We start from the raw sequence: 23,905 nt of genomic DNA on the forward strand, positions 1-23,905 counted from the left end.
CAAATCAGTTAATACAACCAGCTAATTAAAATCAGCTAACACAATCAGCTTCAACTTTCAGCTTTTCCCCAAACACAGCCATCATTTTTAAAATGTGGAGGAAATTTTATTTTTTTTGTTTCCGAACATTTCTTAGAGCATTCTCAACATGTTTTCCTCATTGTCTCTCCCCATTTCTTCTTTCTAAAATCCTCATTTTCTTCATGAGGAGATTTGATAAGGAAATTTTATCCCACTAACGATTTTAAAAAAAAAAATCCTCACCACTTCATTTTTTACTTTTTTTTTTTTTAATACCCCAATTATATTTTCTCTTTCCTACAAATCATCATATTTTATTAACTTAAGTTTTTATTACAATTTATACTTTTATAAAATAACTAAATCTAATTACAATTAATTAATTTGTTATCAAAAAAAAAATAAATTTTAATTAATTAATTTTTAATTAATTATTTGACAGTTATTATTAGTTTAATTAAGAATTTACACGACAAGTTTTTGTTGACATTAGCGTATTTATTTGACAGTAATTATTATTATTATTATTATTATTATTATTATTATTATTTGACAATAATTTTTGCTGATAACACCTTTAAAACGACGAGTTTTGAGTTGTTGTAATTAACGACACAAAACACGTCGTTTAGAAGTGCAGTAAGCCAAAAAAAAAAATTGAGTAGCAAGTGGTGGTGGGCCCATTTGCTACTGTTCATCAATTTATTTTCTCACCCCATGAGGAAATTCGGTTTTTCTCATGATTTCCTCAATATCGACAATGGTCTTACATCATTGAAATTAGTATGGGCTGCAGTGAATTTATCTTGGCCACTACAACAAAGGAAGACCACATATTTTTCAATACAAACTTGGTATTATATTAGTAGGCTTATCATCACTCTCTTGTCACTTAACCTTAACTTTCCACTCATTTTTCACATCTATTAAAATGGAAGATGAATTTGTGTTGGTCAATATAGTCTCACCCGCACACTTTGTGCTAGTCCATGGCGCTTGTCATGGAGGGTGGTGTTGGTACAAAGTCCGATGCCTACTCGAAAGCATCGGACATAAGGTAAGCTCCCCCGATCTATGTTGCTCCGGGATTGAGCCCTCGGATCCTAATACTATGTTTACCTTTCAAGAGTATAACAAACCCCTTCACGATATGATAGCTAATCTACCACCAGGTGAAAAGGTTAGTGTACTATTTATAACCTCGGAATTTCATTATTTACCACAAATGAATTTTTATGTCTTACAAATAGTACTCTGTACTCGTACCCTTTTCTTGTAAATAATACTCCGTATTTGAAATTTTGGTTACATATGCACGTGTTAAACCCGTGTTAGATTGACATGTGTGTTAACTATTCCGTGTTTGTAACCAATAAACGATTTTGATTGTAGGTAGGGGTGTCAATTCGGTTAAACAGTTCGGGTTTGGGTTGGGTTAATCAATTTCGGGTTATAACGGGTCGGTTTATAACGGGTTGAAATAATAAGTGGGTCGGTTTCGGTCGGTTTTGAAAATTATCGGGTCAGTTCGGTTTGGTTTTTTTAATTGCAGTTTCCATTCGGATCGGGTCCTTATCGGGTCGGGTTCTAGTCGGTTCGGGTCATAATCAATTTGGGTTGAACCGGGTTGGTTTGAAAACGGGTTTAGCCAGTTTAATGTGGGTTTCGGTTAAAAACAGTCCGGGTCTTAATCAGGACGAGTCGTAATTGGTTCGGGTCATAATCAGTTTGGGTTTAACTGGGTCGGTTCGAAAATGGGTTTCGGTTCAAAACAGATTGGGTGAAATCGGGTCCAATCATTATCGTTTCAGGTTATAATCGGTTTAGATCGATTGAACTTGATTGGTTTGAAAACGAGTTTACCCGATTTGAAGCGGGTTTCTAATCAAATCATATCATGTTAAAATTGAGTCGGATGATTATCGAGTCGAATTAGTCAGATAACGAGTAGGAACGAGTCATGTTATAATCAAGTCAAGTTATAAATAAGTTGGGTTTATTAAGTAGTGGGTTGAAACAGATTAGATCATAAACATATTGGGTAACAGGTTGTAAATGACTCAGTCATAACGGGTTACGGGTTTTAAACGGTTTGGTCACAACGGGTTACGGGTCGTAAACGGTTCGGTCACAACGAGTTACGGATTATTATCGGTTTGGTCACAACGGGTTACGGGTTGGAACGATTTAGGTTTATCGGATTTTTATCGGGTTTTAACAGTTTTCGGTTTAAAACGGGTCGGGTTACTATCGGGTTTAAACGTAATCGGTTTGGGTTACTTTCAGTTTCGGGTTGTAACGGTTTGGCCTGATAACGGGTTGGGTTGGTAACGGTTTGCACAATTTCGGTTTAGTTCAGTTTCGGGTTGGAAAAAATTGGATCGGGTCAGTTTTCGATTTCCAAAAAACTGGTTTTAAACAGTTCAGTTTCTTTTCAGATCGGTTATAAACTCGGGTTTAACGGTTCGGGTCAGAAACTGACAGCTCTGATTGTAGGTAATTTTGGTGGGGCACAGTATAGGAGGATACAATATAACAGAGGTTCTCCAAAGCTATCCTCATAAAATCCAAGCTGCGGTATATGTTGCGGCTGCAATGCTTCCAAACGGAAATCAGACTGAAAAAGATAGAAAATATGTACGTTCCTAATATTTTTTTTTTATCAATCTAAGGCTCAATTTAATTTGATATAAATTACTACCTCCGTTTTTTTAGTTGACATCGTTTGACTTTTACACTATTCATACACTACATTTTAACTCGTTTTTGTGATTTATAAATACGATAAAATAGAGTTACTTGGGATCTTGTTTGAATTGTCTCGATATATATTTTATTAATATCTACTTTTTATAATTTTACAATGTTGATAATGAGAGATATTAAGCGTTAAAAACATGCGTTAGTAAGCATGATAATAGAAAAATGTCAAAAAAAAATGAAGGTAGTATTATTTTTTTGTTTTATTGGAAAACAATTTTCTTATTTTATCTTAATTTTATTTGTTTGGTTTGTAAAGGCATTAAATTAAAAAAAAAAAATAATACAATTTTAATAACGGTGAAATATAACGTCTTTTTTTAACATAAATATAACGCCCTTAATAGTAGAAACTAATTTTCCATTCTATTCTATTTTCCTTATATAGGGGTTTAAAACAATTTTTCCAACAGTGGAACAATGCATTCATTAATGATATTAAATTATTTCTCATCTTTTGCTCCTTTTACAAACTGATCTGAACAACTCACCTATGGACCTCTATTCACTACCAGTTGTCTGCCACTCATAAACTTTAATTTGATCAAATTTAGACCTATTAATTTGAACTAGTATTTTAGCCCGTTCGATGCACGGGCTAGTTATTTTTGTTGAAATGTGTTGCATATATATTTATGTTATATGTGTCGATGTTGTTTTGGATTTTAGTTAGGTATATATATATACATAGATATTGCGTGGTATGAAATGACTTATTGATTTAAGTTATATTTTAAGTTTAGGAGATGAAAATATTATTTTATTGTCTATGTAATTAGTTTAACTTTAGTTTATCATGATAGAAATGGAACTCTTCATTTTCTTATTACTTAAATTTGCAAGTCTTGGAATGCATAAAGACTTAAAACATTATTTATTTTACTCTATTGAAAAATTAAGGAAGGTGACATGTGGCATATGAGTGATTGGTGACATGTGGCTTAGTATGAATTTGTGGTTAGAGTTTTTAAATACTAGGTATAGATTACTTTGATTGCCTTGGTGTTCCTTAATATAATAATGCTCATAATTAAGTACATAAAAATTTAAATTGTAATTGAAGTATTAAGGTATTCTTGTCACTCTAATCGACTTCATCTGACCCATAATTCATAATTACAGGCAAATATCTCAAAACTAATCTATTTCCTCGTCTCTTAATTACAGGCAAATATCTCAAAAATCATGTGAATTAAAGTGGATGGAAATAGTTGAGGAATATTACATGAAAAAAGATTAGAAAAAAATAGAGAATGTTTTATGAGAATAATAAAAAGTAGAGAATATTATATGAGAAAGATAAAAAAATTAGTAATGATTTTTTTGGTATATGTGTATTTTGTATGGGAATGATAAAAAATACTCCGTAAAAGAAACTCTTGCATGGACCTGATCCACAATAATTATTGTGGACCTAAGGTTTATACACATGTAACTGACATTATAGTAACTTTTTTTTAATTAATTAAACAATCATATTGTCTCTAATGTTGGCGGTCCACAATAAATTACTGTAAACCAGACCCATTTAAAAATTTGTAAAAAAATAAATGATGATTGTGTGATATTTTTTAAAGGAAAATGATAAACATAACCCTAAGACTATGTATAAGAAGTTTAAAAAGGAAATATTAATGATAAAGTAACATTAATTACACCGATCTACGCGTGATTTTGTCATAAATTCCCAGCTTAATTCCATTTTAGGAAGTATATTTAATGTTTATATATAGCGCTAAGGGCTACATATATCATTACCCTTTAGGGTTTAAAATATTACTCCGTTAAGGACATGTGATATTATAAATGATTAATTATTAAGGGGGTAGGATGATAAATATGAATATGTCAAGTTAGATAAAATGGCATAATCAAGATGACTTAAGGGTTCTAAGTTTAAAGTGTCCACTAATACGAAGTACTAAATAAGGAGTAAAATTTATAGGAAACCCCCCTTAATAATTAATCATTTAAAATATCACATGTCATGTACAGAGTAATATTTTAAACCCTAAATTAAGAATTAGCCCTAAATTTGAAATGAATCACCTCGATTCTTGTTCCAATGAATGCGGAAGCCAGCACATCCCAATTTACAATATTAGCTAGGGTGGTTAAAATTAAATTTAACTACGGAGTATCAATTAGCTACGTATTAATATGGATTAACAATTTTAGTTCAATCTTATTCAATTGATTGTATTTGACATATTCTAAGATTATACCGAGAACTTTATTTATTGTACTTCGTACGATGCATAAATAATCCTTATCAAATACGAGTAACCTTTTTACAAAGATTGTACTCGATATATCAATTTCTAAATTTACTTATATAGTTATGTGTTAATAATTTTGTAGGTGATGCTTGATTTGCCTGGGAAAGAAGTATTTGACTTTACTTATGTTGAAGGACCTGACAAACCTCCTACTAGTGCCATTTTCAAGAAAAAATTTCAGCGTCAGTATTTATACAGTATGAGTCCTTTAGAGGTACCCTTTTTTTTTTTTTTTTTTTTTTTTTTTTTTTTTTTTTATTATAGTTATTGGCAAAATATTAGTATACTTCATCTGTTTTTTTTTTAAAGTGTAACATTTTTCATAAATGACCTTTTTATTCCTTTCTTTCATATTACTTACTTTCAAACAAACTATTGACCCACCTTTTGTTTTCTATAATTGTTACTCAGTATAATTCTTCACAATCATTTTCCTTTTAACAAATTCAACTCAGACTTCTAACTATTCGAGAAGTCAACTTGTTACACTTTTAAAAAAAACAAAGGGTGCACTTCACAATCATTTTCCTTTTAACAAATTCAACTCAGACTTCTAACTTTTCGTGAAGTCAACTTGTTGCAACTCCAATATTGTCTATATTGTACATAAGATTAGAACATGTTTTATGGTATAGGATTGCACACTAGCAGGAATGCTTCTAAGACCAACTCCGGTGAGAGCTACCGGCAACGCTGCATTTCCCGACGGTAAGGGCTCCGATAAGGTGCCACGTGTTTACATTAGGACGTTGAATGACAATCTCATGTCACTTGAGAGACATGAAGAGATTATCAAGAAATGGCCTCCGTCTGAAGTTTATGATATTGAAAGTGATCATTGTGCCATGATTTCCAACCCTACTCAATTATTTGGGTTACTTGTTAAGGTTGCTACTAAGTGGCGTTAGGTGAGATAATAAAACGTGTTTATCCAATGCATTAGGGGAGACGTGGTTGATAACTTGATATGATCTTGCCATTTTTTTTTTATTGATTACAGTTTATTAGATTCAACTTCTCTAAATTAAGATTAGCGTAGATTTGTTTTAATTTAAGACCTTCTTCCCATGCTATATCAGCTTTTCAATAACGTATAACTAGCTCTATATGTACAAGATACATGCAAAAAAAAATATGTGTTAACTATTTATTATTGTGAATACGTCACACACCCATGGGAATAATGAGAAAGATTTTTATTTTATTTATTTTATTAAAGGTAGGCGTTCTCCAGAAGAATATAGATCGTTTTAATATAAGAAGCGTTTTGTATGTTAATACATATAAAACGGTTAGTATAGTTAACCGTTCTGTATTTCAATTTACTCAAATAATTATAAATAATAATTATTTATTATAGATGATATAGAACGGTCATCTTGACAACCGTTTTGTATTATATTAATTAATTTTTATTTTTAAATAGGAGGAAATTATATACATACGTACATACACATTAATAATTTACCCATGTTTTCAAAAAAAAAATTACCGAAATTTCGGTCAAAATTTTTTTACCCAAAATACTAAAAGGGAATATTTAAGCGCTCATCACTTTCACTTTCATAAAAAAGTGAATCTCTTTCTCATTCATCAGTAAAAAAAAAAAGTGAAACCTTCATCAAAACCTCCATAGCAAATCCTTCATCAGCCGCTTACTGCACCGCTGCTCCACGTCTGCAGTACCGCATCTGTCTGCTAAGCCACCAGTAAATTGAGGTACGTAGGCTCGATTTTTTTTTTTTGTTTTTGGTTCGAATTTTTCTTGTGGTAGAGTATTTGGATTCTGATAATTGTCAATCTAATTGCATGAATCATTCGAATTATGGAGGAAACAGAAGTAAATTTGTAGAATTCGAATTTTAGGTGATTGAAAAAACCTTAAAAGTTCTTGTTTTTGGGATCAATTCATCGATTGTTTGTATGTAAATATGTAAGCCGAATTATTGCAGTAAGTTCAATCAAATTACCCTTAATTTTGTCGAATTTACTCAACGATTTTCTGGGGTTTTGATTCAATTTTTTTGCTCGAAATTGCTCGAATTTGCTCAATTTTTTGCTCGAATTTGCCCATAATTGAATTTGTTCGAATTAATGCTCGAATTCCTGTGGTTTCTTAGGGTTTTTTTTGTTGTTTTGCTCGAAATTGGGGGTTTGTAAACCTGAATTCTTTCCGATTATGGGTGTTGTCAACATTGCAGTTTGGTTGTTGAATTTGTGGGGAGTTTTTTGGTCGCAATTTCTGGGGGTTTTTGGGTCGAATTTCTGGGGGTTTTTGGGTCAATTTTTGGGTTGAATTTCCTTGAAGCTATGAAACATGTCAAGGAATTGACTCATTTGGGTCCTCATTTTGTTGGTTCTGATGCTGAACATTATTAGTCCTGGCATTCGTGCAAATTAGAAAGTCTAAATAGTTGTGATGTTTTACCAGTGACTCACAACTTGAAAGTAAAAAATTCCATTCGAAATTAGAAATAGCTAACTTGTTTTGACAAAAAAAAAAAATATGTGTAGTAGTATGTTTGAAATCTGATACTTTTAATTTGAAGGATCCTGGGTATTAAAGTTTCTCTCTGGTTTTTTGTTTGACTTTCACTCTTTATTTCTCTCTTGGTTTTTTGTCTAATACTCTAATTGTGTTGGCCCTTAGCTATCTGGACTTTTGTATGCCCTCTATCTACTAAAATTTGCATACTTGATAAGCCTCTTCTCATGGCTTTTGCATCACTCGCCTTTCACTTAAGTGATCCTTGCGATTTTGTCTGCAATTATTTTATTGAATACAGTTTCTCTAAATACATCATTTTCAATCTTTCTTTTATGGTTTTTCTTTTCCTATTGAGCAGTATTTGCTGCTTGCTGCAGAAAAGATAAAAAAAACATCTCATTGGGAAGTTGATGTTGAGATGGAAGAGTTTTATGTCAAGGAGGGTGCAAATCATCTTAATGGCGGCTTATTTGTAGGGAAATTAATTATTTATGCTGATCTAAATCATATTATCTTGAGGATCACCCCCAAATATGAATCTGAAGCCAAGGAAAACTCTGTTTTGGTTTCATCTCACATTGATACTGTTTTCTCAACGTACGCATGTGATTATAATATCTTTCACTGTTGTTTTGACTTTTGACTGTCTCTGTATTTGTGAATTATGACAAGCTTCTGAAGAAGAGTTTAGTAATATACTTATTCTCTTGAAACATCTATATCTATGTATGCCTTTCTGATGGACTAGAGCTTGGACCTGTGTTTCATGTCTTTAAAGGATTAGATGGAGTTAATCTGACGCTATTAAATTATATATATGAAGTATATTTTTATGGCTTTTGTCAAATCTGGAAATATTTTTGTTATTTTTACTATACAGAAATTTATATTGCACGTATATAGGATCATGGATTTTCTTACAGGATAAATGTACAAGATACAAAACAGGAATACAACAAATACAGGTCTAAAATGAAATACAAAAATAATACAGATTATTAAAATACAGGATTAATACAATACGAAGTATAAAATACGTAAAAGGGTAATTTGAATAATTATGGCCAGATTTTTTTTTTTAAAAAAAAAACATTAAAGAACTGTTATCTAACTTAACCGTTCTCTATTGTAATGCAATATAGAACGGTTAAGTGGCCTAAACCGTTCTTTATTCCTTTCTTGGTGTACGAATTTAAGAAGGGAAAAGAGAACGGTTGTGACTAACAACCGTTCTCTATTTGTTATTATATAAAACGCCTACACGACTTGTTCTCTATACTTTATACATCGCTTAGCAGAAGAACGCCCCTAAGGCGATCTATAAAGCCTATTCTAACAGTTCTCTAAGGCCTTTTTTGTAGTAGTGACAAATACATAATACTTTCTTTGTTTTGCTAAAATTGAAATATACTTTTCTCATTTCAAGATTCCCAATATTATTTCAATTATAAATATTATTAGTCATTGATAGGTAGGTTAAAATTATAAAAATTATAATTATGAAATTTGTTGCAAGTAACTGTTAACGGGGGTAGTATTTTAAAATACCACTCATAATATAAATAATATTACTCCCATTTGTTGCAAGTAACTGTTAACGGGGGTAGTATTTTAAAATACCACTCATAATATAAATAATATTACTCCCTCCGTGTTTTTTTAAAATATTACAGTTTGACCGGCGCATAGTTTTAGGCAATTTAATTGACTTAAATAAAATAAGAGGTAAGTGGGACAGTTAAAGTATTAATAAATTGTAAAAAAAAAAATAATGGAGTTAATAGTTTATTAATAAATTGTAAGTAGATGTAACCGCTGATATTACTACTATTTTTTTTTTCTTTTTTTGGTGAAAGAGAGGAGCAAGCCCCGAAACAAGAAAATAAAACAAACAAACGGAAAGAAAGAACAAATACTTAAACACTCCTAAGTACTACTACTAGCCGACACCATCCTAGAGTGTGTCATCCCACTCAAGTCCTCCAATAAAACGGCAAGAATGAAGATCCTTCGGGACCGCTTCAAAGGGGATAAATTTCTCATTCGACGTCACCCCATAGTTGGCTAATTAATTCGCTGCTCGATTAGCTTCCCTATACCAGTGAGAGATGATAACTTCCCATTTCCTTTCGAAAATAGGAGCTTTGCATCTCCGAATGATGTGAATAAAAGGAGAGTTGGTGGGGAGCTCCTCCACCAACATACGCATAACAACTTCAGAGTCCACAGTTAGTTACACTTTCTTATGGCCTCCATTCCAAGCCACACTCAAGCCCTTCAAAATGGCAGCAAGTTCCGCTCGAGTACAAGTGCACACACCACAATTTAGTGCAAACATTTCATGGACTTCGCCTCAATCCCCTCGAATAATGCCCCCGCACCAGCTGCACATTTTAAACCTTCTCTCCTTATTTTGTTTCCTATAAAAGTAATAATCCCCTTGATTTATATACGAAGTACTAATTTATTCATTTATTTCTTAACTAAATGTTAGCTTTAATTTGAACACCTGACATTACTGTTACACCGATTCTGATACCATATTAAGGGATCAACTCAAGTAAAAAAAAAATTAAAATTAATGAATGATATTCTGTGATTGATTTAAAGGTACTCGATCAAAGGGTTACATTATACTCCCTCCGTTTTTAAATATTTGCTCCACTTTTCTTTTCCACTTGTGAGTATAACCGTACATTACTATATGTTTTAGTTATAATTATAAAAAGTTGATGTTTGAAAAGTAAATATTGAGACAAATAATCTAATTATGTTTTAGTTATCATGAACTTGTAACTCGTTAAAAATCTTCATATTGAACGATATAGAGGATCCGAACATGATAAGTTTGGTTCAATTTTGTTAAATCAGGTAATATTGGTAAGGCATAGTGCAGGAGGACTGAGTGTTACAAAGGCTATACAAAGCTTTCCTGAGAAAATCCAAGTCGGGGTATTTGTTGGGGCTCTTATGCTCCGAAATGGCTTCCAAACTGAACAAGATAAAAATTACGGAAATTTCACCAAATGCCACTGACAAATTTAAAAATTCACCAAATGCCATCGGACTTTTAAAAATTCACCAAATACCACTCAGTTTTTAAATAATTTACCGAGTGCCATTAATGACTAACACAGGCTTAATCATGACACATGGCAATCGATTATTGGTTAAAAATATAAATAATTTTTTTTTAAAAAAAAAAACTCTAAATCCTAACCCAACCCAACCCCACCACCGTAACCACATGCCCAAGCCAACCGACGGCCCAAAGCCAACTGCCGGAACTCCTTGACCTCCTGCCGGAACCCTCTAACCTTCCGTCGGAACCCACCGGAACCCATGACGTCCTGCTGTAACCTCTTGACCCCATCAAAACTATCGACTCCTCTTAATCCCCTGAAAAACCACCCCAACCACCGCAACCATCTCACGCAATGCCCAAAAACTCCAGCACCCACACACTGACCCACAAAACTCCGTTTACCCGACGACCTTGCGCTGATGCCCACCCCAACCCCCGCAACCACCTCACGCACCAACACGACGCATCACATATCCACTACAACCGACCATGGAAACCCAGAAATCCAAAATGGAACCCGACTGTGAAAACCCTTCACCCTCAAACGACCGAAATCAACCATGAAAATCTACAATGGTCGATTTCTATGGTCGATTTCATCGTTTCAAGGGTGGAGGATAGGAAGAGTGGTTTTGCGCAGTGGTTGGAAAACGATGGGTGTTTAAATCAAAGCACATGTTGGTGGCATTTAGGGTCGGGGCAGGTTGTGTGGTTGGTTTTGGGGGTCGGCGGTGGGTCAGGTGGAGTGCTTAAGGGACGATCGACTGTTTTTTGGTGGTTAAGGGGGTGGCCGACTGTTTTCCGGCGAGAAAAGGGGAGGGGGCTAGGGTTTGGCGGTGTATGAAGGTGGCTGGGAAAATTTTGGGTTTTTTTTTTTTTTGTTTTTTTTTTGTTTTAATTTTGTTTTAATTTTCTTTTAATTTTTAAGAATTAAAATAAATAGACTAATCATATCATGACATGTGTCATGATTAGACCCTAATGACTAACGGAGTTAACGGCCGTTAGTCATTAATGGTACTCGGTGAATTATTTAAAAACTGAGTGGCATTTGGTGAATTCTGAAAAATCCGATGGCATTTGGTTAATTTTTAAATTTGTCAGTGGCATTTGGTGAAATAGCCGTAAAAATTATGTAAGTTCCTTTCTTTCTTTCTTATGCATTTCAAAATTGTAAGATTATAAACAGATGTACTTGAGAAAATTTTGCTTGAAATTTGTAACAATTGTTTTTCTTAAAAGTTGGCTTAATTGAAAATTTGTAACAATTGTTTTTCAAAAAAATATTGTTTTAGCTCAATTATATTTAATAAGTATTTTTATAAAGTATAATTTTGTATTGTAAAGTGTAATCTTATAAGGATCGACCGTTTTGTCTAAAAATATGGAAGTATTTGACTATACTTATGCACAGGAATCGAACAATCCTCCAAGTAGTGCCGCTTTCAAAAACGAATTTCATCGTGAGATATTGTACCAAATGAGTCCTTTAGAGGTAAACTTACATAAATTTATTTTGGGAAATTTTATCTAAAACCACCCGCTAAATATTGGTTTTTGTCAAAAATCACCTACTTAAAAATATATTGCCTAAGACCACCCAAATACAAATTTTTGTTGTCAAAAACCACCTGGCTCAACATTCCGACATTGACCATTAACTCCGGCGTTAACTTGGGGCATGTGACTTGCACGTGACTATTACTGACCACCCACCAAACCACACACCTACAACCAGCCACGAAATGCAGCCACCTCCACCAATCACAAAAAGTCGAAAACGCAACCACCTCCCCCACCTTAATCCACCCCTTCTCCAGATCTAAGCCCACTAACCAAAAACCCACCATAATCGCTATTCTCCTTTTCCCAAATTTACCCACACCATTTAAAAACCTACCTCCATCACTCATAACCTTAGACCCACCACTCCAAATACCTCGCCATGCCTTGAAAACCGAGACCACTCTGCCATGTCCTCAAGCTAATTCCCCAAAACTAAGCTCACAACCTTCTTATTGAAATAAAAAATTAGGGATCATCGAAGGATGTTGTTGCTATTCAACAATGGGGGATAGTACTTTCAGATTTAGGGCTAACAATGGCATGCAGGTAGAATAGAGAGAGGAGAGAGAAAGATACAGGGTAGGCAAAAAAAATCGAGGAAAAAAAAGGGAAAGGGGGGATGATTTAAAGTCACGTGCGTAGTCACGTGCCCGGGTTCAACGCCAGAAAATCGAAGTCAAGGTCTAAAAGTTGAATCGGGTGGTCTTAGACAACAAAAATTTGTATTTGGGTGGTTTCGACAACATAATCTTAAGTGGATGGTTATCGACAAAAAACAGTTTTTAACAGGTAATTTTAGACAAAATTTCCTTTATTTTAATCAAACTTACAACACCACATTAATTATGTACTATATTATTAAAGGGTTAAAATTGTGGTGTAAAAAAAATTCCACAGGATTGTACATTGGCAGAAATGCTATTGAGACCTTGCCCAACCAAAGCTCTTAGTGGGGCCATGTTTCCCGATGGTAAGGGCACTGATAAGGTGCCACGTGTTTACATCAAGACATTGCATGACAAAGTGTACTCACGCGAGCAACAAGATGTGATCATCAAGAGATGGCCACCGTCTGATGTTTATGAAATTGATAGTGATCATTGTCCTATCATCCTATGTTCTCTAATCCCTCTCGTCTCTTTGGCCTACTTCTTAAAGTTGCTACTAACTTTGAAAGTCATTAGCTTTACCATTAACCTTTAAGGGTTTTGCTTACGAACATATGTAAAAGCTAAAGAGATATTTATAATTTTCATATGAGTCCGTATTAGAGGTGATCGTTTGCGGGCTTGGACGGGAAACGTGCCGGGCCTATACTTCATTTTTTGTCTAACGGGCTAATTGTAGCTAACCCGAGCCCTTTTATGCGGGCTTGATAAATTGTCTAAGCCCGCTCTATTAACGGGTCGGGTTTGCCCGCGGGCTCACGGGCCTAAAATATTTGTTTTACATATATTTAACACTAGTTATTTTTTTTTATCATTTACATATGTTAATTTTATTTCGATTTAGTTATCTTAAAAATTTCTTGATCACTAATGATACTAGAAAAAAACATATTTCGATTTAGTTATCCTGACCCAGACCCGATGACCCGACCCGAATGACCCGACCCATGACCCGAAATTGACCCGAAACCAGTGACCCGAAATTGACCCAAAACCTAAATTAACCCAAAACCTAAATTAACCCAACATGACCCGTACCCGACCCGACCTTGACCCGAAACCCAAAATGACCCAATCCGAAACGACCCGACCTGACCCAAAGTTGACCCGGGACCCGAAACGACCCGACCCGAAGTTGACCCGAGACCCGAAGTTGACCCGACTCGAAAATGACCCGACCTTTAACTTCTTTTAGTAAATAATTATATAAGTTATAAAAAGTTTATATTTGGAAATTATACATTAATATAGATCCAACAACATCTTACATGACTACATTGACTTTCATATATTAGCTAAAAAAGATGGTCAAAGTGAGATGTGTGAATAGTGCAAAATGTCAAATCATTAAGAGTAATTTGGGAAGGAGGGAGTATAAGAATAATTCAAAGAAATTATTACAACAATGACAATGATAATAAGAGTACGTATTAAAACTAAGATCAATAAGAGCATGAGGTATAACTCAATTAGTTAGAGCATCCCTCTTGGTTTCAGGAGATCCTGAAAGGGATTCTCCGTCTAAACACACACACACACACACAAAAAAAAAAAAAAAAAAAAAACAGGGTTAATAAAAGTTAAACAATTACTATAATCCATGAAAAAAATAGCCTTAATAGATATAGTGAGTTTTTCGTCAATAAATAAATAAATAAATATATACAGAGTTGAATTTAACCCAATGAATTACCCGAATATGACTCGACTCGAAGTTGACCAGACCCGAAGTTGACCCGAAAATTGACCCGACCTGAACTCGACCCGAAGTGTTGACCCGATACCCGACCCGACCCGATTATCAATCGACCTGAAATCAACCCAAAACCCGAAATGACCCGACCCGACCCGAACTTGACCCGATAATCTTTTGACCCGACCCGAAATGACCTGACCCGAATGACCCATTTGCCCGGTCTACATATGTTAGTGAAAAAAAAGGAAAGAATGAACTTATTTAATACAAGTATAATGATTAAATATAAAATTGAAATAAAAAGTTGTAGCTAATAATAGGTTAGAGTCTAATATAGTCTCTTGGTATTTATTTTCTAAAATATACTACATAATCAACTAACTAAAAAATCATTAAACTATTACTTTTTGAAATAAATGGGTCGGGCGGGCTAGCCCACGGTACATATTGTCTTGTCCGTGTCTGCCCATTTATATTAACGGGCCGGGCCTAGCCCGCCCAAATTTTCAATTTTTTTCAAAATGGTTGTCCAAGCCCGCTTATTTTGTGGGCCGGGTTGGGCAGGTTTAGCGGATTGACCCGTCCATGAAAAACTCTAGTCCGTATGTATCTCGTATACAATAATTGATCATAATTGATATAAAAACATTTATACCATCATAACATACCTTTTTGATGATCTCTATTGAATTTGTGACTTTTTTGTCATATTAACTACTTATGAAATCACTAGAAAACACCAATTAGTAATAAAAGTGACTCTAAAGAGCCAAAAACACTACTAATTATGACCAAGGGACGGGGGTAAAATAATATATAAAATAGACACATCAACCTCCTTTGATCTTGTGAAGTGAACTCTCTCTCTAGGTTTGCGAGTGCGGCCTATACCTGCGTTTAACATGGTATCAGAGCCAACGTGACATAGAGGTCATGGGTTCGAATCTTATCACTACAAAATTAAGTCAATATAGCATCAACTAAAATTTGTTGCTATTCATAAAAAATTCATTGCCAACCCTATTTAGCAACGGGTTAGAAACGAAAATTTGTCGTTGCTAAAAGGCTTGTTGTCATGGGATTTTGGCTACCAGTTGTAAAACAATTTTGTTGCAATATTGCATCCATTTAAATATAGTTTCCATGATGGTTGCTGTTTTTGGTGCATTCGTTGCCAACAGATTCCTATTGGTCGTTGCTAAAATTAGCAACAAATTATTAATGTTAGTTCCTAAAATAACAACAAATTATTAATGTTGGTTCCTAAAAATAGCAACAAACACTAAAAAAAAAATGAGAATAGACAACACTTAAGATTGCAACACTTACAGAAATGTTACTCTTAATAATCTAACGCAACAGTATTTATTTGTTACCTTGAACTAAAGTAACAGAAAAAAAAGTGTTGCTCTAGACTATATAAGGCAACAATCGCTAAATGTGTTACCTTTTTCTTGTCTAAGACAACAAACATAATAATTGTTGCATGAAAAGATAATAATAACAAAACTATTGTTAGAAAATGTAACATTAATATCTATGTTACCATCTATAGCAACATTTATATTAAAAAGACAACATAATTTAAGATGTTTCCTATATGTATATTACACATTTTATACAAGTATGTTTTTTTCTTCTTCTTCTTCACAACTTATGTAATTTATTCCTTAAGGTTATATGTAAAGAAGATACTTGTATAAAGACAATATAGTAGCTTATATTCCATATATTCTATATATATATAAGCAAGTTTGGTGGAGTTGGTGGGGAACTCACCTTGTGACATTGAGGTCACAAGTTCGAGCCCTACCAACTACTAAATGCTTGGGAGTGGCAACAGTTAGAAACATTTTTTAATTGTCTCCTTAGATGACAACATTTTTCTTTGTAAAAGTGTTGCCTTATGTATCATTCTACCTTGGCTTTCAAAATTGTTGCCTTTGAATAAAAATGTGTTGCCTTATGAATAGACAACGGGGGCATATACTACGCCTCACATGTGTTGCCTTAGCTACAAGGCAACACTTTTTTTATATTAGGCAATGGTTTTGCACTGTTACCTTTGCTTTATTTTGTTGTAGTGAAATTATTAAAGTTGGTTCATAAAAATAGCAACAAATCGTAAATATTGGTTGCTATCAACACTACGAGACAAAAACCCAATCCCTATTAGCAATTCGGTTTAACCCGATCTCGACCTTTACTAATTTGAAATCTCACTCAGGTCAGGTCAACTCGGCTCGACTTTGCATGTAAGGCTCTTTAAATCCCCAGTCTCAAGAATCGCAGTTGGTAGGAGTCGAACTTGTGACCTCAATGTCACATGGTGAATCTCTTACCAACTATACCAAGTAATATTTGTTTACTTCTATGCATATAATTTATAATAAGTGAACGAAATATTAGAGACGAAATTAAAAAATTTGTCTCTAAATTAGGGACAAAATAAAAAATCCGTCTCTAAATTAGAAACGAAATTGAAATTGTCTCTATTTGATGTCATTATAGCAACAAATAATAAGAAGAGTGTCTTCAAATAATTTTATACAAAATAGCAAAAAGTGACCTAAATATAAATAATAACAAAATGTACCACAACTTGTTTCCAATAGCAACAAACAAAAAAATACGTTATAATTTAGCAACAATAATTTAAACGACTTGTTTCTAATGACAACAATTCAAAATTTCATTGCCTTTGTTTATTTTTAAATCAATACAAATAAAATATTTGTTGCCATAGTTTGTTACTATATATGGCAACAAGAGAAAAATATGATGTCATCTAGTAACAACTAGTAAGACAATTTGTTTAAAACAACAACAAATAAAAAACATGCAGCCATTAATTATTAAAAAAAGTAAAGCATAAAATGTCGCTTTTAATTAGGCAATGAAAAAAAAATATATATTCGTTGCTAGTTAGCAACGTTTTAGAAATATGTTGCCAAACTTAGTTGCTAAAAAGCTTTTATTTTTGTAGTGTATCCATCCTTCTTTCAAAGTGAAAATAATTCGCGCTAGGTATGAGTGGGCCTGTGTTGCATTCACATTTCAAGCCCAAAGGGCCTTTCATGTGAGGGGGAGTGATAGAGTATAAAAACATATTCCCAAGCCTTAACCATTAAATTAAGCTTTTGGTTGAGTTGGTCCTCTAATAGATAATAATGAGTTCTATAAATGCATGCCATTGAAAACCTTGGCACTGTTATGCTTGCTAGTACCCTGTGCAATGCACTCACAAATTTCTTGTTGGTAATCAACGGCAAATTACATGATTAAACAGTTCACTTTTGTTAAATTTAAGAGAAAGACATTGTAAATCATGAACTTTTAACAAGGTGCATGTAGCAGCATGAACTTTGACTAGTAGTTAGCCGTAATAGCACCAACTTCTTCATTGGATGCACAAAACATCATAAATGAAACCTAGGACCAGAAATTTTATCGAATACGTGGAATCTTCAATGTTTTATTAACTTTTTGCAAATTTTGATATCATATTTAGTCCTAAGGTTCAAATTGACCCAAAACCCTAACCGAGACATTTTTATAGCATGAAAATTGATTTTTTTTTGTAATTTTTTTGATAAATTTGATCTCAAAATTGACTAAATTGACCTCCAAAACCTCGTTTGATAATATTTTTTTCCGCATACAAATCAGCAATTTTAAATACATACAAAGAATTGATAATAAAATGTTAGATACCATGTCTTGGTAAAATATTTGGTATCGAGCTACATTTATGATATTTTGTACTGTGCACCTAATGAAGAAGTTTGTGTTGTTATAGCTACTAGTCAAAATTCATGCTGCTATTTGCACCTTGTTATAAGTTCGTGCTGTTGAGGCCAATTTTGCCTTTAAATTTTGTCAGTATTACATTATTTATACAATAGCAACATACATAGCATCGAACTCTTTAACGACAAGATAATATTATAGATAAGTAACATAATCTAATCACGTAATAGAAAACTTTAAGGCCTTATTCCCATCATCATAATTTATTAAGAAATTAATTTTATTGAAATTAATTAATTAAATTACTTTTAGTGATTAAAACTTATTTTTATCGATTCTTTGTATGTATTTAAAATTGCTGATTTTTATTGATTCGTTACCAATAATACTATAATAAGAAAATGTAATGAATTCTTAGGAACAAATGAATAAGATTTGTAAATTGAGTGAAAAGGTATTAGAAAACTCATCCATCACCTGCATCAAATTTCCCATGCATGTTAACGACAAGTGAGACAGGAATAGGGATGACGTCGAGTCATTGATGACCTTGATTTGTAAGCCAGGGATGTGGTTAGCGAGGAGTATAGTTATGAAGCCACTATCGGCATGAATACACATATATTTTCCGATATCGTATATCTCTAACAATAGTTGAACCAATGGTCAATTCTAGCTCAGGGCAAGCATGGTATTAGTAATTGCATGGAGCAAATATATACCACCGTTGCAACCTATGTTCTTGAGATAAGTTGATTCAAGTCCAAGTGCTTGAGATAGTAGCTCATAGATTGTTTCACCTAATTTCATCACCTCATTAGTGTATTGGATCAATATATCCCTGCATTTATGATTTGTGATCAATATATGTACAAGTATATTAGTAGAGTTGATTATTGGATGGGCCGGGCCGAGCCAAAAAATAGCCCATTTTTCAGAACAGGTTGGGCTAAGCTTCGGTTCTAAAACCACGTGCCCAAAACCACCCAAACTGGTCGGACCGTATGGGATTTTCAAGCCATTTTAGGTCAGGTTAAAAAAAAACAACTAAAGTTGCATAAAAACACATTCCCAAGCCTGTTCAAAAAAATTTTAAAATTGGATTGGTCCAGAAAATTTGCCTAAAACCCACCCAAATTCGGGCTGAAATAACTTTAATCAACTATTTATATTAGTAACAAATAAAGTATTATTATATAGTGTACCTACATACTAGGGGTAATTCTTGTGGATTGGGAGGAGAAGATCCACGAATAAAAGTCAAGGTATCTTTCCAAGCAGCCGCCTTGACTTGGAGTAAGTTGAAATTACTATTGTACAAAAAATGATTGGTGTTGTGATAGGCCGTAAAGGCCTCGGCATTTAACGCCGATAGGTGGTCTAGGGCTCTTAACTTTGATAGGTAGTGAAGGGTCCTAGAATTTTATTCCGGTACGTAGGCTGCGAAGAGTCCTGGAAATCATAGCCGAACATAAGATGAAGGCCTTGGAAATATTTTACGAACAGGGTTGAATTTGGATATTGAAAAGTTTTAGTGATAATAATATGACTTTGGCATGGAAAATTTGAGAAATAACCGGATTTAAGCGTAGTATTTGTCAATCTAGGTTCATGTAAAGTGTTTGAGATTTGTCTGTAGAGTATGAACGGTTGAACGGTTGAAGCTTGAAGACTAAGAGATATGTCTACAAGTAGTTATAGGTATAGGTTTAAAACAAGGGTAATCTTAATAATTTTTGACTAAAATTAAACTGTCCTTCATTTAGATAAAATTATACATGCATTTAGTATATCTCTCATATTTCACCACCTTTTACCTTGATTCTGGTTCACTTTCGACTATGAGAATTATGTAATGGCTAATATGACCACTTTAAAAACCTTCTCTTCTCGATTTGTTTCCTATACATAAAACTAATCCCCTTTATTTATATACCAATGTATTCATTTAAAATGACTGTAATACGTGTTACACTAACTTTAATATCATTTAAAATGATCATTTAAATCAACTAAAAGTTAAAGCTAATGGTTGTACCCTTTTTTTTGTTTTTGCTAATAAGCCAAGTAATTGATTAATTCTACATCTAACTCAATATTGGCATCTAACTCAATATTGGCTTATTGGCTACATTTATATTTTTCCTTTATCAACATCAGAATTTATATAGATTGTTTGTTGTTTTATCTCGACACGTAACACAGAATTTTACATACATTTCAAATTTGGACAAATATATGGATTATTCGTTGTTTTAAATAATCGTGTATATCCACAGTTTATTTATGATTAAAAGACAACACCCAACATACGTAAAGTTGTAAAACATTAAGGACACTTACAAACAAATAATACAACCAAAGAAATTTCTCCAAAGATAAGGAAAGACCGAAAGATAATCAAAATTTTCAATCGATATAAATCTAGAATGATATTTCAACAACTACGAATTAAGATCACCGTTCGTTTATTAATTGACATTTTAATTAGTGGAGATAATTCTATCTAGGAATTTCATCTTTCTTATCATTTTCATCAAGTCTTCCCAATTTTGTGTTCAAAGTACGGGTCCCCAATATTATTGTCCATATTGTCACTTTTGTATGATTTATTTAGCAAATTGTGTTTCACTTAAAATTTAATAACTTGATGAACTTCTATTAATATCTTGATCATCCACCTTCATAATCCTCAATAACTTCACACACAAGAATATAAAATGACTAATTTACCCTTTTCCGTGCACTTTGTCCTAGTCCATGGCGCGAGCCATGGAGGTTGGTGTTGGTACAAAATCCGATGTCTACTTGAAAGTATCGGGCAAAAGGTTAGTTGCCCGGACCTAAGTAGCTCCGGGGTTCACCCCGTTGATGCTAATACGATCTCTACTTTTAAAGAGTATAATAAGCCCCTCGATGATCTTTTGGCAAGCCTACCAGAAGGTGAAAAGGTTAGCAATGCAAGCTATATATGCTTATATACTTGCTCTTCTTTTTACTACGAAGTATAATATTTAATTGTTGTACGATGAGTACTTATTTTTACATTAACATGCATGTGTTTAAATGTGATTGTTACAAGGAATATATTCCCTCCACTCTTCAATTGCACTCTTTGTAATTTCATGATTTATTAATAATACTTTAATTAAAATTAAAAAGTTGATATTTAAAAGTAGATACCGAGAGATATTTGACTGGATCTAAATGACTATGTGTTTTTTTTTTTTTTTTTTTTTTTGACAAAGACTATGTTTTTTTGTATGTATATATTACAAAAGATGATTGAAAATTGTGTAAATAGTGTCACAGTGTAAAAGTTCAAATATTGCAATTAAAATTAATGAAAGGTATAATTATATATTGAACGCTAATCTCATAAAATTAGATTTACTTTTTTTTTTCCCACTTTTTTTTTTTTTTTTTTTTTTAAACTTCTTTAATTAGTCAAAAAAGAAAATAAAATTAAGTGCTTGTATAATACGAAGTATATTAAATTTCCGTTCAAAAAAAAAAAGTATATTAAATTTAGACATTGACAATAGAATTTAGAAAGAACTACAAGAATGATAAAGAGATATAGTACCAAATGATTTAATTTGTACCACGGAGTACATACGTTAATACAATACAAAATAACAAACTTGAAATTCATATGTGTTTGCAAATTTTTTGCGTACTCTTGTATAGCTATACTCCCCTGCCTTTCCTTTTTGTATTACAACTCATTCCAAATAAGAATACAATAAAAAAGAACGTGAGGAGTATAGTATTAGAATCGGTTTATATACTCTATCTATCTTGACTTGATAATTAAATTGGTTCGATTTTATTGAATTAGGTAATATTGGTAGGGCATAGTGCAGGAGGACTGAGTGTTACAAAGGCTATACAAAACTTTCCTGAGAAAATCCAAGTCGGGGTATTTGTCGGGGCTGTTATGCTCCAAAATGGCTTCCAAACCGAACGAGATAGAAATTTGGTAAGTTCTTTTCTTCCTTTCTTATGCATGTCAAAATGGTAAGATTATTTTAATAAGATGTACTTGGAAAAAATTTCAATCGAAACCCGTTTTTATTGATTTTAGTGTAGAGTCAATTAGTGTAACTAACAATAGTTTTTTCTTAAAAGTAGGATTTTCATAATTGATGCATTTACGTTGATAAGCTTCTAGCTTGTTAATAAGTTAGCAAAACATATTTTTTGTTAAATGTTTTATTTAACTAGAAAGCAAAAAGGCTAATTAATTTTGTTAAAAAAAAAAGGCTAATTAAAGCAAATTAGTGGTTAGGATTCATCTTAGGATTTTAGTATACTCGTATAAATTTGAGGCCTTTTGGTCAAATCTTGTGCAAATGGTTGTTGTTACATTTTAATTTTATGTGGATAAATTAGAATAAAACGTCCAAATGTTATTTAACAAAAAAAAAATGATATATTAGAAATGATTGGCAATTGACAGAATAACTTTTTAGCTCAATAATATTTAATAAGTATTTTATAAAGTATAATTTTGTATTGTGAATTGTGATGTTGTAGGGATCGCCCGATTTGTCTAAAATCATGGATGTATTTGACTATACCCATGGACAGGGATCGAACAATTCTCCAAGTAGTGCCACTTTCAAAAAGGAAGTTCATCGTGAGATATTGTACCAAATGAGTCCTTTAGAGGTAAACTAACCTAATCTTATTTTAATCAACTTTCAACAATACATTAATTATTATATTAGAGAATTAAAATTGTGGTGTAAATACTCCACAGGATTGTACATTGGCAAAAATGCTTTTGAGACCTTGCCCAATCAAAGCTCTCATTCATGGGGCCATGTTTCCTGAAGGTAAGGGCTCTGATAAGGTGCCACGTGTTTACATCAAGACATTGCATGACAAAGTGTACTCACGTGAGCAACAAGATGTGATGATCAAGAGATGGCCACCTTCAAATGTTTATGAAATTGATAGTGATCATTGTCCTATGTTCTCTAATCCCTCTCATCTCTTTGGCTTACTTCTTAAGGTTGCTACTAACTTTGAAAGTCATTAGCTTTACCATTAATAACCTCTAAGGGTTTTGATTACAAACATATGTAAAAGAAGATATTTATAAGTTTTATAGGAGTATGCATCTTATATACAATTATTTCAGTTTTTTTAAATGGGATGAGAATTTAATTGATCAGAATTGATGCCAAATTTTTTTTATCATCATAATATACCTTTTTGATAATCACTCTTTTGAATATGTGACTTTTTTGTCATGTTATTGTTATTACGTCAAAGAATTATCTCAATTTTAAAGTTAAGCTGGTGATTGAAATCCATGACTAATCTATGTATTCTATCATACGGTATAAATCATAAATATAGTTTATAATCCTTAGGCTAGGCTTACTACGTGTTTATACATTTGGCAAATATGAAAGGCAAAATACTAAATCATCAGAAATAAATTGTTAATATTACCTTCACAATATAAATTTTCGATTTAAAAATAAGATCCCACATGATTATTTTATTAACGTAACTAAGTGAGCACCACGTACACAAGGGGTTATATTGATTTCCCCTCTCCCTCTAATTCAAATTAAG

General features: G+C 32.8%; 2 protein-coding genes, 1 long non-coding RNA gene and 1 pseudogene across 3 annotated transcripts; all 4 read left to right on the plus strand.

The window, feature by feature from the left end:
• The first annotated feature begins 823 nt into the window (after nucleotides 1-823).
• On the plus strand, nucleotides 824-6,222 carry LOC145641616 (methylesterase 17-like). The gene is made up of 4 exons (XM_081692470.1): nucleotides 824-1,201; nucleotides 2,518-2,658; nucleotides 5,143-5,274; nucleotides 5,696-6,222. The coding sequence occupies exons 1-4, from the start codon at nucleotides 953-955 to the stop codon at nucleotides 5,966-5,968; spliced, it is 795 nt and encodes a 264-aa protein (XP_081548596.1). The 5' UTR covers nucleotides 824-952; the 3' UTR covers nucleotides 5,969-6,222.
• A 411-nt stretch (nucleotides 6,223-6,633) lies between these two features.
• On the plus strand, nucleotides 6,634-8,263 carry LOC145641618 (uncharacterized). Its single transcript, XR_014115482.1, has 2 exons — nucleotides 6,634-6,779; nucleotides 7,907-8,263. It is a non-coding gene; the product is annotated as an uncharacterized LOC145641618 (long non-coding RNA).
• Nucleotides 8,264-9,830: 1,567 nt separating this feature from the next.
• Nucleotides 9,831-13,383, plus strand: LOC145642627 (methylesterase 17-like; annotated as a pseudogene).
• A 7,591-nt stretch (nucleotides 13,384-20,974) lies between these two features.
• Nucleotides 20,975-23,472, plus strand: LOC145555670 (methylesterase 17-like). Its single transcript, XM_081617414.1, has 4 exons — nucleotides 20,975-21,264; nucleotides 22,155-22,295; nucleotides 22,853-22,987; nucleotides 23,079-23,472. Exons 1-4 carry the CDS (start codon nucleotides 21,034-21,036, stop codon nucleotides 23,358-23,360), a joined length of 789 nt encoding a protein of 262 aa, XP_081473540.1. The 5' UTR covers nucleotides 20,975-21,033; the 3' UTR covers nucleotides 23,361-23,472.
• The last annotated feature ends 433 nt before the right edge of the window (nucleotides 23,473-23,905 follow it).

The sequence above is a fragment of the Chenopodium album genome, chromosome 8, assembly GCF_948465745.1.
Source record: "Chenopodium album chromosome 8, dcCheAlbu1.1, whole genome shotgun sequence".
Taxonomy (NCBI): domain Eukaryota; kingdom Viridiplantae; phylum Streptophyta; class Magnoliopsida; order Caryophyllales; family Amaranthaceae; genus Chenopodium; species Chenopodium album.